This window comes from Schistocerca cancellata, chromosome 6, assembly GCF_023864275.1.
Source record: "Schistocerca cancellata isolate TAMUIC-IGC-003103 chromosome 6, iqSchCanc2.1, whole genome shotgun sequence".
Lineage (NCBI taxonomy): Eukaryota > Metazoa > Arthropoda > Insecta > Orthoptera > Acrididae > Schistocerca > Schistocerca cancellata.
The window spans coordinates 292,701,536-292,718,435 of record NC_064631.1 but is presented as its reverse complement, the minus strand read 5'-3'; the positions used below and the strand labels follow the sequence as shown (position 1 = coordinate 292,718,435).

The 16,900-nt window shown below is 39.3% G+C and overlaps 1 protein-coding gene across 5 annotated transcripts in view; it reads left to right on the top strand.

The window, feature by feature from the left end:
* The window catches only part of LOC126088553 (uncharacterized), a 525,775-nt gene extending 509,085 nt beyond the window's left edge, over window positions 1-16,690 (top strand). For all 5 annotated transcript variants that reach the window (XM_049906736.1, XM_049906735.1, XM_049906738.1 and 2 more), the window contains 3 exons: window positions 113-232; window positions 8,075-8,215; window positions 15,568-16,690. In XM_049906736.1, the coding sequence (XP_049762693.1) occupies window positions 113-232; window positions 8,075-8,215; window positions 15,568-15,639 (333 nt within the window). In that variant the 3' untranslated portion in view covers window positions 15,640-16,690. The remainder of the gene's footprint in view (window positions 1-112; window positions 233-8,074; window positions 8,216-15,567) is intronic.
* Window positions 16,691-16,900: the final 210 nt, after the last annotated feature.

The window sequence follows — 16,900 nt, the reverse complement described above, 5'->3', positions numbered from 1 at the left end:
GTCAGATATTGCTATTAATTAATTTCCTTCATGTTTAGGAAGGCTTTGCTCTTTCTTGTGTGTTACTTCCCATGAAGAAGAAACTACCTGTTGCTTTTTAAATTTTGTTTAGAACACCAAGAATCAGACTGTTGTGAAACTGACTGTAGTGCCCTGTGCTCCTGTTGTTGAAGTCAAGATCAAGCGGCCAGACACAAAATACCAGCTTGGCTTCAGTGTGCAGAATGGGGTGGTAAGTTTGCAGTCTGCATATTGTAACACTGTTACTTTCTTGTCAACTCTAGATGATTGTGATTCAAGCAGAACACTTAAACTGAAAATCTAGATAATTTTTCTAATAATTCTGAAGAATTCGCAAATATTTTAGATTAGAAATAATACTGATTTTATATAAAGCATTACATTTTTAATTTAAAACAATAGAAAAATGTGCTTATAGAAATCACTTATTTACTTATTTGCCATCTTTGAGCATTTTGCATGCTGTTGGTGTTAATAGATTGTACAACTTAAAGAATACACGATGAAACATTTAATAAATAAAGCAAACATATAGATCAAGTAGATCTGTACTCAAACACACAATGAGTATGAGTTACAATGTTAAATCCTCGTTTTGCACAGTCAAAAAATTCCTCTATGGCATAGATAGCCTCATTTTAAAGCTACTTTTGTGGAACATTTCTGAAGTTATTTGATGAGATAGTATGTGCTTTTGGTGGCAGTGTATTAAACAGTTTTACTGCTACATATGTATAACTATTGTGAGTTTTGCTGGTCAGTCTTACCTTTATAATGCGTATTGTGACAGTGAAATGATTGCCTTAATTTATAGCTCTCATTGTTTTCTTTTATGTAGACGAGACTACTAAATATAAATCAGACAATGGAAACTCCACGTAGGAATATCAACAATGTAGGAAAAGATAGATTGCTACTTACTGTAAAGGAGACATTCCAAGTTGCAGATGGGCACAATTAAGACACTCGCATCTCTTTGCTTCCAATCCCTCCAACCAAAACCACTCTAAATCCAACATTGAACCCTGCCTCTTCCAGTTTGTACCACCATCCAACCGTGATCCTCCCCCTCCCATCCAACTAACCACTGGTCACCTTCCAGGAATTCCTTACCTCCAACTATCCTCACCATCCTTTCAACATGCGCTCCAAAATCCAACAAACCCAGCAATCCTGGATGCCCTGTTCTGGCTGGTTATTGTGCCCCCACTGAAAGAATTTTGGCACTCATTGACCAACACCTCCAACCAGTTGGCTGTAAGCTAGCCTTCCACATCAAAGACATCAGCCACTTCCTAAACCAACTCTCCACCTCTCCACCTCTTTACCTTCTGGATCACTACTCGTCACTTTCGACACCGCCTCTCTATACCCCAACATTCCTCATGCCCATGGTCCTATCGATATTGAACACTGCCTCTCCCAACATCCTTCAGGCTCCAAACCCACTATCTCATTCCTCGTACATCTTGCTAACTTTATCCTAAACCACAACTACTTCTCATTTGAAGGGAAGGTATATTAACAAATCTGCCACACAGCCATGGGCACCTGCATGGCACCCTCCTGTGCCAGTCTTTTTATGGGCCATCTGGAGGAGATCTTCCTATCCTCCCAAAACATCAAACCTCTAGTCTGGTTCAGGTTCATTGATGACATCTTCATGATCTGGAACCAGGGCCAAGACTCTTATCTTCCTTCCTTCACAACCTCAACACCTTCTCTCCCATCCGCTTCACATGCTCTTCCTCAACCCACCATGCCACCTACCTAGATGCTGACCACCTCATCTCTGATGATGGCCCCATCTGCATCTCTGTTCACATTAAACGCACCAACCACCAACAGTACCAGCACTTTGACAGCTGTCATCCCTTTCACAGCAGAAAATTCTTCCCATGTAGCGTAGCTACTTGGGGATGGAATATCTGCAGTGACTAAAACTACCTTGCTCAGCATGTTGAGGGTCTCACCAAGGCTTTCACAGAAAGGCATTACCCCCCACCCCCACCCCTACCTAGTCCGCAAACAGATATCCCGTGCTATTTCCCCTGACAACCTCAATCTTCCCACAACCCCCACAAAAACCAGCCACAAAGGAGTGTCCCCTTCATCACCCAGTACCATCCCGGACTGGAACAACTGAATCACATCCTTTGCTAGGGCTTTGATTACCTATCATCGTGCCCTGAAATGAGTCATCCTACCTGAGATACTTACCATCCCTCCTGAAGTGGTGTTCCCTCACCCACTCAACCTCCACCACATCCTAGTCCATCATTATGCCACTCCCAATTCTGATCCCTTACCACAAGGATCCTATACCTGGGGAAGACCCAGCTGCAAAACCTGTCCAATCAACCCACCCAGCACTTCCTGTTCCAGTCCTGTCACAGGTTTATCCTACCCATTCAAGGGCCAGGCACCTTTGAAAGCAGCTATGTCATACATCAGCTCTGCTACATTGCACAGGTTTGTTTATTGGTATGACTACCAACTAGCTATCAGGATGAATGGCTACTGCCAAACTGTGGCCAGGAGCAAAGTGGACCACCCTGTGGCATAGGGGTGTGTGTGTGTGTGTGTGTGTGTGTGTGTGTGTGTGTGTGTGTGTGTGTGTGTGTGTGTGTGAGCGCGCGCGCGCGCACAAAAGATATATGTGAATGTTGCAACTTGACGCACCTTCTTTACAGTAAGTAGCAATCCCTCTTTTCCTTCTTGACACCGGCAGCCAAGTAGATACATTGTTTTTGAAAACATCTGATAGCCTTTTTCTGCCACACAAAATCTCTCTCTGTACCAGTGGAGCTGCCCCAAAGCAATTGCAATATGTTCTGTGGCTATGAAAAAGTGCATAATAGGAGATGGGTATCGTGTTTTCACTCACATGCTCTAAATTTATGTAACATGTATATTACTCTTGATAATTTAGCGCGTGTAGAAAGTGTGTGGAGGTTCCAGGTTAATTTGAAATCTAAGTGTACACCAAGAAGTTTGACATACATACCTACATACAGTCGTCGTCCATATTGCATGAACAAAAAATTACATATTCAGCTTTATTATGGTTTACAATTTATTCATTGTCTTTAAACTACACACTAGAAATTGTTTAGCTTGGCTTTGCATTGTTCGTTTAGGTCGTCTGTCATTTCCAGTTGCATTGAAAGTGGTATCATCAGCATGCCGGACACTAGGTAAATCATTAACTAAACAATAAGGGTCCCAGTACGTAAACTAGAGTCACACCTCATGAAACATCTAAGAATCCAGAGTTCATACCATTGATGTGTACCTTCTGCTTCTGACCCCTCTGTGACAGTTCTAGAGTCATTCCAAGAAAGTCGACGGTCAGTAGCACGGAAACACTCTGATTATGCAGTACTGGTTGGTGTCGACTGTAACTAAGTATAGACTGTAACTAAGTATAGACTGGGATGTCTAGGGATTCATTACAGGGGTTACAAACAGACAAAGCTGTCTTGTTCTTTTTCAGCCTGCTGAAAGACAACAGTAGTAGTCCTTCTACATAAAAAAGGAGATAAGAAGTGTTGATAACTACCACCCTACTTCTTTTGTAGCAATACTTTCGAAAATAGTAGAACATTGCATTTGCAAACATTTCACATGTAATGGAACACTAACAAACACTCAGTACGGCTTCAGGAAAAATTCACCTACACTGAAGGCTGTTGAAAATGTTGTTTGAACAATATTCAGTGCCTCTGAAGCGAAATCATCTGTGGAGGTCCTACTGATCGGCATGAGTAAGGCATTTGACTCTGTGAGTCATCAGATTCTAACAGATAAACTGAGGTGCTATGGCATCTGAGATACAGACCTCACTCTTCTAGAATTGTATCTGCTCCTACATGTATGTAGGAATCTGCAAACCACTGTACGATGTGTGGCAGAGGGTACCCTGTACCACTAGGAGTCATTTCCTTCCATGCTCCACTTACAAATGGAGTGAAGGAAAAACAACTGTCTCTATGCCTCCATATGAGCCCTAATATCTCAGATCTTATCTTTGTAGTCTCTACACATAATGTACACTGGTGTCAGTAGAATTGTTAGGTATTCACCTTCAGATGCCTGTTCCCTAAATTTTCTCAATAGTGTTTCTCGAAAAGAATTTTGCAATCCCTCTAGAGATTCCCATTTGAGTTCCTGAAGCATCTCTGTAAAACTTACGTGTTATTCCAAGCTACCAGTAACAAATTTAGCAGCCCACCTCTGAACTGATTCAATGTCTTCCTTCAGTCCAACCTGGTACGGATCCCAAACACTCGAGCAGTACTCAAGTGTAGGTCGCACCAGCATCCTACATGCGGGCTCCATTACAGGTTTAGTACTCTTTCCTAAAATTCTCCCAATGAATGGAAGTCTACCATTCACCTTCCCTGCCACAGTTCTCACGTGGTCGTTCCATTTCGTATCGCTTTGCAACATTATGCCAAGATTTTTAAACAACTTGACTGTATCAGGCAGGACACTAGTAATACTTTAAATGAACATTATAGGTTTCTTCTTCCTACTCATCTGCATCAACTTACATTTTTCCACATTTAAAGTTAGCTGTCATTCGTCACATAAACTGGAGATTTTGTCTATAGCGACTCAACTTTGGCACCTTACCGTGCACCACAGCATCATCAGCAAACAACTGCAGACTGCTGCCCACCCTGTCCTCCATATCATTTACATATACAGAGAACAGCAGTGGTCCTATCACATTTCCCTGGGGCACTTCAGACGATACCCTTGTCTCTGATGAACACTCATCATCAAGGACAACATACTGGGTTCTATTACTTAAGAAGTCTTACAGCCACTCACATACCTGTGAATTTATTCCATATGCTCACACCTTCATTAACAGCCTGCAGTGAGGCACCATGTCAAATGCTTTCAGGGAATCTAGAAATATGGTATCTGCCTGCTGCCCTTCATCCATAGTTCGCAGTATGTCATGTGAGAATAGGGCAAGCAGAGTCTCGCATGAGCAATGCTTTTTAAAACCTTGCTGATTTGTGGACATAAGCTTCTCACTCTCAAGAAAGTTTATTATATTCGAACTGAGAATATGTTCAAGGATTCTGCAGCAAGCTGAAGTTGGGGATATTGGTCTGTAATTGTGCAAGTCTGTTCTTTTACCCTTCCTACTGGAGTCACCTGTGCTTTTTCCAGTCACTTGGGACTTTGTGCTGTATGATTCATGGTAAATGCACACTAGGAAAGGGGCCAATTCCACAGAGCACTCTTTGTAATATCAAATTGGGATTCCATATGGACCTGCTGATTTACTTGCTTTCAAATCTTTCAGTTGTTTCTCTACACTAGGGGCACTTATTACTACGTCGTCTACATGGGAGTCTGTCTGATGGTCAAATGATGGTGTGTTTGAATGATTCTCCTGTGTGAACACTTTCTTGACTGTGAAATTCAAAACTCTGGCTTTCGTTTTGCTATCTTCAACTGCCACACCAGACTGGTCAACAGGGGACTGAATGGAAGCTTTACATAGGACCAGAATTTTCTCAGGGTTCTCTGGCAGATCTTTTGCTAAGGTGTGACAGTGGTAGTTGTCATATGTTTCACACATAGATCTTTTCATAGAAGCACGAATCTCTACTAAGTTTTGCTTGTCATCATTTGTGCATCCTCTTTTGAACCGAGAGTGCAAAAGCCTCTGCTTCCTCACCATCTGCCGAATTTTGTTATTGCATCATGATGGGTCTTTTCCATCCATTATCCACTTACTAAGCACTTAACTCTCCACACCATGATTTATAATCTACTTAAACTTTGCCCATAATTCCTCTACATCCATCTTACTGGAGCTAAGTGATGTCAATACACTGTCTGAGTGAGACGCTAACAACTGCTTGCCTGCTCTATCTAGCAGAGAAACTCTCCTAGCCCTCTTGAGTGATTTATTAACTTTCATACAATAGTCGCTATAATGACATCATGATGGCTAATCCCCATTTCAATACTGACACTGTTGATAAGGTCCGTCCTATCTGTCGCTACAGAATCTATGATATTTCCACTATGAAGGGCTGTAATATAATGTCCACTTACTAAAGAAGCAGTGAAATTTCTAATGGAAATACAATGTTTACCTGTGATAGCTCTATTGATTGGGATGAAGTTAATATGGAGGGTGATTCAAGAGTCTTACGTAATTTGTGATGTAATTTTACATTTGAAAATAAACTAAAAAAGTCCTATGAACATGTGTCCCATTTTTGATTGTTATGGAACTGGAGTGGGTTGAAGACTACACATATCCATGAATGGATAAAGACAAGTGAAAATATTACTTATCAAAATGGCACTATGGTGAACAGAATAATGGGAGGATGGATGACTGATCCTTCCTACATGAGGTGTGGGGGTTCTCCAACAGATGGCAGCACTGTGACTTCACACCGGGGCCACAGCTGAATGGATCAGGGAGCAGTCGTGAGGGTGTCGGTGTGTCATGGTTGAAAGTTGTGTAATTGAGCAAGTCCATTGTGTCTGTGAATTCCAACATGCCACATAATTCACTCGTGCAGAAAGCATGTTTCCCTGATCAACAAACCACCTGTGCTAGGGTATTTCCCAGTGTTTTTCAAACATTACATGAATCCGGAATACTACCCAGTGTACTTGTAACATCAGAATGTGAGGTCATCCAGTCAGTTAAGGAAAGGGAAGACTTTATTGTGCTGGTACAATGGAGTCCCACCTCCAGTACACTGTGCATTAGTCATCAGCTTGATATTCTTCAAACATGAGTGTGGTGTAGGTTACAGTCAGAGTACTTTTAATTGTTCCATCCACAGCTCATGCAACATCTGCACCCAGATGACTCATTAAGCAGACAACAATTTTGTGAATGGTTGGCTTTACAGAGAAATGTCACGCAACAGATTTTATGTACAGATGAGGCTACATTTACACGCACACAGTGGTATCGTGGAAAAACAACATTTCTCATACATTCGTGACAGAGGACTCGCATGACACTAGGGGAACAAGATTCCGTGTTAGGTGTGGTATTGATGACCTGGTGATTGGGCCTGTTTTATGCCAAATTGCATGACAGCCACAGCATACACACACTTCCTAATAGAAGACCTATCTGCACATGTGGAAGACGTGAAATTAGACCAAAGATGGCAAATGTACCTGCAACATAACGGTTCACCAGTTCACTCCATTGTACCAGACAAGTATCCCAGTATCTGAAAACCCATTTCCTCAATGGTGGATTGGCTGTGGGGGACCCTTTAACTGGCCTGCCAGATCACCTGACTTAGCCCATTAGACTTTTATTTATGAGGGTGGTTAAAGTATGATGTGTATTCTACAAAGGTGAGTACATATGAAGAAATGTTGCTCACATCACTGACACTGTTGCCCACATTAATACCCACTGAGATGATGATAGATATGCAACACAACACATCCTCCAACACACTGACAAGTTCTTTGAGATTGAGATTGGTGGGGGACTTTTTGGACACTTCTTGTATGACGCATCAATCATCTGTTCCACCAATACTCTGTCCACCACAGTGCTTACACAACATTTTGGTAAGTAATATTCGCACTTGTCCTCATAATTATTAATGATTTTGTGTACGCTTCAACTATCTCCAGTTCTGTAAAGATAAAAAATCGGACACATCTTCATAGGACTTTTTCAGTTTATTTTCATATGTAGAATCATCCTAAACATTATGTGACATTCGTCATCCCAAACATAGTGACATTCCTCCTGAATCATGCTGCATATGTTTAAACTGTGGTAAGCCATTAGTGTATACTATATTTATGTTTTAAAATTTTCATAAGTTACAGCCCTTTTATCCAAATATTTCATATAGATGGAGAAATGTTGTTCCTCATGCTGTTATCTGTATTTATTTCCAGCCAGGTATGCATTAATTGTAGTGTAGAGATCCATGATACAGATAGCAACCATATGTTTAAGTCCTATAGAGATTATATGTAATTACTTATTCATTTTAATAGCGAAACAATTAATTCAATTTAGATATGCAGTCTTCTTCGTGGTGGCATAGCAGAAAGAGGCGGTGTTCGTGTGGGGCACCGCATTATCGAAATAAACAACCAGAGTGTGGTTGCAGTACCACATGAAAAAATTGTCAACCTGTTGGCAACGTCTGTTGGAGAGGTGAGTTTCATTAAGCTTCAGCTGCACTATTTTCTATATACTTCACATGAAGTCACCCAAATAAGTAAATTTCACTGATACTACAGGGTGTATATGCCCAGGAACTCCAGGAGAAACATGGGAATTTTTGCAGCTGGGAAAAATGTGGCTGAAACCTGGTAATTTTTTAGAATTCCAAGAAATTTTGATTGTTTCAGTTTCCAGCTAAAATTTGTAACTTTTACTGATAAGAACTGATACAGTATTCTAAAGGAGAATTTTACTTTAGCCCATTACCGCACATTAATATCGCAGCAATAAAACAGAAAATAGAGAATAACACCAAAATAAAACTTAAGTTGCAAAGAAAATGCATCAGTTAGAACAACAAAACATGGTGCACACACAAGCATCTGCTGACCACAAAATGTGTCAAAGGCTTTAGAGCGAAAACAATGCAGTACTTCATATAAAAAACTGCTTTACGTTTCTAACAGGTCGCGGGAAGATAATTGAGAACAGTGGTTTGAGAAGCATTACTTCCAAAGTAAATTTCCTTTTATGCTAGATGAATTAAGTTGTGTGTGAGACTGTGTGATGAATTTTTTAAATCGTGGAGCATTTGATTTTCATTTAGAACTTAATACTTTGAGGACCAATCACTAAGAAAAATTTCGGGCCCAAAGATCAGCCATTTAAACCATTATTTTAAAATTTTACTGACACATTTGTGTTTGATATCTGGTGATAACACACTTATGTCTGTGCTCGGATAAAATAGGTTTTTGCTCTGCAGGTTTCATTAGTTGTTTCTGTCATTTATTGGTATCTGTTTAGAAGGTGATGAAATTGGTTCTTTCATTACATTTTCTTCTGTTCTAATTAGATTTTCACTGACGTCTTCTGTGGTGACCTTCATGGAGAAAAATATTTTCATATGTTATGCACCACTCTTAACAGCAGTTTCATATTATGTTATCCTGTCTTCCTGCAGCAGTTGGACAAATTTCTCCCAGTAATTTCCTTTTACTCTTCTAGTACCTGTTTGGCTCTAAACTTTTTGTCCCGCTACTCTTTTTTTTTTAGAGGCCACTGATCTTCACTTCATCTTGTTTTTGTTCTAGCTTGTCCTTCCTTTTATCTTATTCTTTCTGGGGTGGAACTTTTTAAATTGATGTTCTCAGTAATTTATTCCATCATGGTATCTCCTTCTCTATGACTCTCAGAGATGTTTTTCCACAGACCTCTGTTGCTGTGTTCACCAACACATTCTTAAATCTAGTCCATTCCACCTTTCAACTCTGCACTTCATCTGTTGGTAGTTGGCACCTTACAGAGCCCTGACTGTCTGCTCTCTTGTCAGCTTTGTTAGCTCCCAAACTTTGATCATTGGTAAGTTTCTACCAGTTACCTTGGGTGTATGATTACTACTAAAGTCTGTTACTAACAGTTTACGTTCATTGGTAAAGTTCTTATTTAGTATCACTGGTCTGCTTCTTTCTCCATTGACAGTGGTATATTTAAATAGTCCATTCGAACTGATCTTGTGATCATGTGACTGACACTCTTCTTAAACCAAATATTTTGCACAACTAAACCACACCTCATGCAGAAGTATCTCTTGTACCATAACCACTGGTGGAGAGGCTTGTGTGCCTCAGCGATACAGATAGCCCTGCAATATGTGCAACCACAACAGGGGGGTATTTTTTGAGAGGCCAGATAAATGTGTGGTTCCTGGAGAGGGGCAGTAGCCTTTTCACTAGCTGCAGGGGCAATAGTCTGGATGATTGACTGAATTGGCCTTGTAACAAAAGCCAAAACAGCATTGCTGTGCCAGTACTGTGAAGGGCTGAAAGCAAGGGGAAACTACAGCCATTAATTTTTCCCTAGGTCATGCAGCTTTACTAAATGGTTAAATGATGATGGCGTCCTCTTGCGTAAAATATTCTGGAGGTAAAATAGCCCCCATTCAGGTCTCCAGGTGGGGACTACCCAGGAGGACATAGTTATCTGGAGAAACAAAACTGGCTTTCTACAGATCAGATGAGAGATCCCTTAATCATGCAGGTAGGTTAGAAAAAAAGGAAATGGATAGGTTTAAAGTTAGATATAGTGGGAATTAGTGAAGTCCCGTGGCAGGAGGAACAGGACTTATGGTCAGTTGAATACAGGGCTATAAATACAAAATCAAATAGGGGTATTGAAGGAGTAGGTTTAATAATGAATAATTAAAATCCAGGGAGAAGAAATAAAAACTTTGAAGTCTGCTGACAACATGGTAATTCTGTCAGAGACAGCAAAGTACTTGGAAGAACAGTTGAACGGAATGGAAGTGTCTTGAATGAAGGCAACTAGATGAGCATCAACAAAAGCAAAATGGGGATATTGGAACATAGTCAAATTAAATCGGGTGATGCTGAGGTAATCAGATTAGGAAACAAGACATTTAAAGCAGTAGATGAGTTTTGGTATTTGGGGAGCAAAATAACTGATGATGGTCGAAGTAGAGAGGATATAAAATGTAGACTGGCAGTGGCAAGGAAAGCGTTTCTGAAGAAAAGAAATTTGTTAACATAGAGTATAGATTTGTCAGGAAGTTGTTTCTGAAAGTATTTGTATGGAGTGTAGCCATATATTGAAGTGAAACATGGATGACAAACAGTTTAGACAAGAAGAGAATAGAAGCTTTTGAAATGTGGAGCTACAGAAGAATGCTGAAGATTAGATGGGTAGATCATGTAACTAATGAGGAGGCACTGAATATAGTTGGGAGAAGAGGAAATTGTGACACAACTTGACTAGAAGGAGAGATCAGTTGATAGGACACGTTCTGAGGCATCAAGGGATAACCAATTTAGTATTGCAGGGAAGCGTGGAGGGCAAAAATCATAGAGGGAGACTAAGAGATGAATACACTAAGCAGATTCAGAAGGATGTAGGATGCAGCAGCTTGCACGAGATAGAGTAACATGGAGAGCTGCATCAAACCAGTCTTTGGACTGAAGACCCCAACAACAATAACAAAGTGTTTGGTCCCATCACTTTTTTGAACCCAAATCTGTCTGTCCCTGAACTGTGTATTCAGTTCTCCACTAATGAATTCTTTCTCTCCAGAACTTCTGTCTCAGAAACTGTTTTCATCGTCTCTGATGCAATCAGCCTTTGGTGCATATGCATGTACCTGTGTTAACTTCTCCTTCCCAGGTTAACTGTTGCCTTTAATTTGCTCAAATCAAATCATGACACACAGAATCATGCTAATAGTAATAGTGACAAGTTGAATGTGGGTTATTAATACTTAATTTATGAGCATACATGTGTGCATGCGTGAAACTGATAATAATACTCTTTGCACTCTATTGAAGTTTGAACTTGCATTTCACCAAATAAGATGGTGCCATGGTCAAGGCATTGAAGTGGGGTTGAAATACCCGTCCAGTCATCCATATTTCCCTTTGAAAAGATTGTGACTGACTTCCTGACTCATTCTTATACTATAGCAGTTTGTGCTTGTAACACTATTATTTGATAGTTTATGAAAAGTTGTAATCTTTAATGTAATTTGGAGTTTGAAAATGGCAGATGATTTAATTAGTACAAATTAGCAATGCACATCACTGAGGGGTGAAAACATTAACTAGTAGCTCTTGTGTTTATTAATTCCACTGTTAAATACATGGAAGTACATTGAAGCAGCACAGACACATACATACATAGTTCCAATTACAACCTGCATGATGTAAGGTAGACTGATTACAACACAACACTGCTACCAAATGAATCGGTGGGCTTTGCCACTGTACTCGAAATAATATACAACAATCATAATATTTCAGAGTATTGTTAGAATACATACCTAATTAAATTTATAATTAAAATTTATGAATTTTGGACATTCCAAAAGTACGGAATTTGATTTTACAAAATATACCGTATTTACTCGAATCTAAGCCGCACTTTTTTTCCGGTTTTTGTAATCCAAAAAACCGCCTGCGGCTTAGAATCAAGTAAGCGGAAGTTGTGAAAAATGTTGGTAGGTGCCGCCACAACTAACTTCTGTCGTTGAATATATGTAGCGCTACACAGGCATGCTTTGGAGGCAAAAAGATAAATACTGGCGCCAAAACCTCTGCGTCTGTATATAAATTAAAAAAAAAAAAGGTGGAGGACGAGCTTTTTTTCTCCGCCCCGAGTTTCAACCACTGAATTTTCATACATTATCCATCAAAGTAAATACAAATTCCGTATTGTTCATCTTCGAATGTTGCAGCGTTTCAATGTAGTACGAAAATCCATCCGACTGGCAAGACTGAGGGATGTTTGTCAATGTGGCCAACTCTACATTCTGAATTTTTTCCTACCTGTGAGAAGAGATGGTTGCTAATAGGAACTTTTATGACTTGTGAATCACATGCAGTATTCTCTTCACTATAATAGGAATATAAACATTTTGCCATGTATTCTTTCGTGTTTGATGCTATCTCATTTCAATTCTGTCTGCCTAATAAACTATGAAACTAGAGTGAGACAACAACAAACGCGGAAGAATATACATATCATGTCATGTTTATATTCGTATTATTCTTATGTGTAATAGTGATACAGTCAGAAATGAAGCACGGCAATTGACTAGATTTTTGAATCTAAGATGACTAATTTCTGTGCAGAATGTAATGTACTAAAGAGGCGTCTGCAAAGATTTTCAAATGGAGAAAAATTTTCACTAAACTCTCGTTCAGAACATCTTCAATCATACGCAGTCTATTATTTGGTTCTTGTTGATCATTATCAAAGAAAGCAGCAGTGTAAGTAACAACAAATAGCAGTGTCTTGCCAGAATGCGACAAACAATGCATGACACAGTACGGTAATGCATCTTCATCTTAGAGGGACGTAAACACCTATAACAAAGAGAATGGCACTTATCAGATCAAAGAAAATTAAGCAATCAATTCAAACCAGACGAATCATGTGGAAAAGGAAGGGTACCCGTATAAATACGGACGGAGCGCCTGACACATAGCAATGACTACCTGGTAAAGCTTAACTGCTAAGCTTACGACTCGAACCAAACTACTGTAGCTGTATCGTCATTCATTCTACCTAAATTGTGTCTCATATTACAATGGACCAACTTTGTTTCGATTTGGAGGTACAGCCTAAAACTTCTCTCCCCATGAATTTAGAGTCTCAAATTTCAGGTGCGGCCTAGATTCGGGAAATTTTTTTTTCCTTGATTTCAAGTCTCATTTTCCAGGTGCGGCTTAGATTCGAGGAAATACGGTAGTAATTTATTTAACATTAACTGAATTTCGACATTACTACATTCTTAGTAGAAAATTTATTAAAATATGTAAACAATCACTCTCAAAATATACTGATCTAGTACTTTAATTACAATTACATTTTCACTGAATCTTCATCCTCATTGAATATTTATCAAATGGGAACAAGTCGTTACAAGTAAATAATTCGTGAATAAAGCATATAAGTTTCTGAACTGGTTGCAAGTAGTTGTGTTGTGTTCTACAACATTCCAAATGGTAGTCTTATGTAAAATAATAATATTAAGGAATGTAGCAGTCATTTTTAAGAGTAGCATAATTAGGATTGCTAGCTGGTACAGTATCAAAGTCATGAATGACAAAAAGCTAAGGAGGATTACAAAATGTTTCCACAAAATGTTTCCTCAGGTTCTCCATTAATCAAAAAGATAGGGTAATGAACTAGGCTGACAGATTACATACTCCAACTATAACAGTGTTCGTGTAAACAGGACATTAAACTTTAATTTTCGTTTCTTCCTGGGCATGGCAGTTTACTTGCTGCTGTGGGTGGAGGAGGAGCAAAGAGAAGTCATTTCCGTGTAGATTATGTGTCATCAGCTTTCAGTACAGTAAATAAACAATTCTTCTCTGTGTAGTAGTGTGTGGGAGTAGGTTGAGAAATTTAAAAGTGTCCAACAAGTTTGTTTAACAAAGAGGGAACAGAACATGGGTAATCCTTCAGTACTGTGGAGCGTACACAATCACTTCAAGGTGGTATTAGCAGCCAGGCAAGTAGTTATTACTAAAGTATTGATTTCTCTCCAGATTGATAGTGGTTCTATTATTACATCATATCCCATGAGCTCAGCTTCCATAAGGCCTGTGAGAAGTGAGAGCCGAGAGAACTTCCAATAGAGCCCAAGTGGGAATATAATGAAAGCTGTCGTCACTTTGTGACCACTGCATCAAGGAAAGTACATTATGTTAAACTGAGACTTGCAGGATATATATGATGTGGCTCCATCATTACTACCTGGAAATGAAACTCCACAGCATGCAGAAGCTAAAAGTTTGTGCAAAGTGTTGAAACCTATTGTCAAAAGAAGTGTTATTTTTGTATGGAAATACACATTAGTAGCTTGCCAGTCACCCTGTTGAAAATATTATCCACTTAATTTTTGATACCTCGGTACTTCCAGCCTCCAACTAACTGTTGGCCCCACCTCCCCCCTTAAGACTCTTAATTCTCTTGCCTGGTCAAAGTTCCAAGAATTAATCTTGCAGACAGCACAAACAACATCCTTGAAGGGAATATCATACTTCTTAAACCCCTATGTATACGTAAATAGCTTTTTTTTATGTCTGGTAAAAGGATAGGTAAAACATCTACTCACCAAGTGGCGGCAGGGAAAACGCGTGCGCGCGCGCGCACACACACACACACACACACACACACACACACACACACACACACACACACGGGTTTTAACTTTCACAAGTTTTTGGAGCCAGTGGCTCCTCCTCCTGGCAGAAGAGTTAAAGGGGATGGAAGAGGGGTGAAGGAAAGAGTTGGAGCGGAAGTCTTTCCTTCTCATCCCGTCCGGTAAGTCTCCCTGACACAGGTTTCTGGGTGACTGTTCTGAACTGTGCCCCTTTCCCTAAGCCTCTCCAGCCCTTTTCCTTCACCCCTCTTCCTTCCCCTTCAACTCTTCTGCCAGGAGGAGGAGCCGATGGCTCTGAAAGCTTGTAGAAGTTAAACCCTTGTGTGTGTGTGTGTGTGTGTGTGTGTGTGTGTGTGTGTGTTTTCCACTGCAGCTGCTTGGTGAGTTTATTTTTATCTATCCATTTACATTATTTTTTGTTTCTTTTTATGTGTGGATAATTTTTGACGGCTGCTTTGCACATTGCCATACCTATGTGGAGAGCAGTGTAAGAAGGATAAGAGTTAAAAATCAGGTGTAATTGTCAGATTAAATGTGGGCTTTTCTGTAACGTGCGTTTCTTTGCAGTGATGATACAACTGTTTTTCTAATAAGCACTGTTGTCCTGCATATTGAAATAATTGTGATAATCAATGATCTGTGAACTGCCTTTTTGTTACAGATTCTCATGAAGACTATGCCAACGTCAATGTTCCGTCTCCTGACTGGCCAGGAGACACCTGTATATATTTGAAGGCTTTGATGTAAGATACATTGTCAGTGCCTGATATTAATCCAAAGGATTGTGTTTTCTAGTCAGATCCATAGTTTGTATGATCATCGTCTTTGACAGGAGTATATTTTATTAAACCCAATCCTATATAATAATTTTACAGACTGGAAATTCTTGTCAGATTTATTGAACACACAATGTTACAATGTTAAATATAGTATTCCCATCAGTTTAGGACCTGTATAACTACACTGCTCTGTTCATCGTTTCTTCTTTTTGCTGTTCAAAGTCATGCCTCAAAAGCCTTTTTTATAATTGCTTCATGTGTATTTGAATGCTGTGCAGCAGAATTTGTCTTGCTGTTATTGTATGTCTTTCCTCCCCTGACTGGTATGTGTAAGCAGCAGAAGTGCCTGTATATGATTCATCTGTCTGGACGACCACCAGTTCTGTGAAATGTATAAAAGTCACATTCTAATGTTTATAATGTACTCCTTGCATTATGATGAAGCAGCAGCCTGTGGAAGAGGTGTACTTGATAAATGATGGGGCCATAATTATTGTGTGTGTGAGATGTGTTATTTCCTTTGGAAAGAAGGCTGAGTTACCTATTAGAGATGTCAGATTCAGCAGGTTACAGATTTTGCTAGGCTTTTTGCCTTATTATATTTTCCTACTTTAGATTGTGATGATACTAAACAGTCTAAATTGTTTTCATTCTCCAATTTTAACAGCAAATGTGACAACTAACTTTTAGGACAAAAATATTAGCATTGAAATAAATTTGGACTGAGTGCAAAACACTGACAAACTTATTAATGTGGAATGTAATTGCATGCATGCACTGTTTGTTTGTAGAACTGGAAAACATGCTATAATTGTTAGTTCATTTGTAAATGTGGAGAATATATTGTCACTATGCTGTGATAGATGCTTTGCATCTTTGTCATCCTTGTATGATGGCAGCTTGTCAGAAAAAATACAATGTGAATGGAACTTTACTGTTTAGTGATATGGAAAAAACTCTCACATTGATGTACACATCAAGAAAATTATTAAAGTGTAAAATATACTACCTAAAAATTACTAAACTGATTTCACCTAACATAACTTTGTGACTTCCTCAACACGTACAGGTTCTGCTAATTGTTACACAGTTTTTTTGGAGCATGTAAAATGAAATAAAATTCATGACACTTCTTTGTGTATCAGTATGTGCTGATGTCTCAGATTGAATTGTGTGTCATTCATTGTGTTAGTATTCGTTCAACAATAAAGAAAA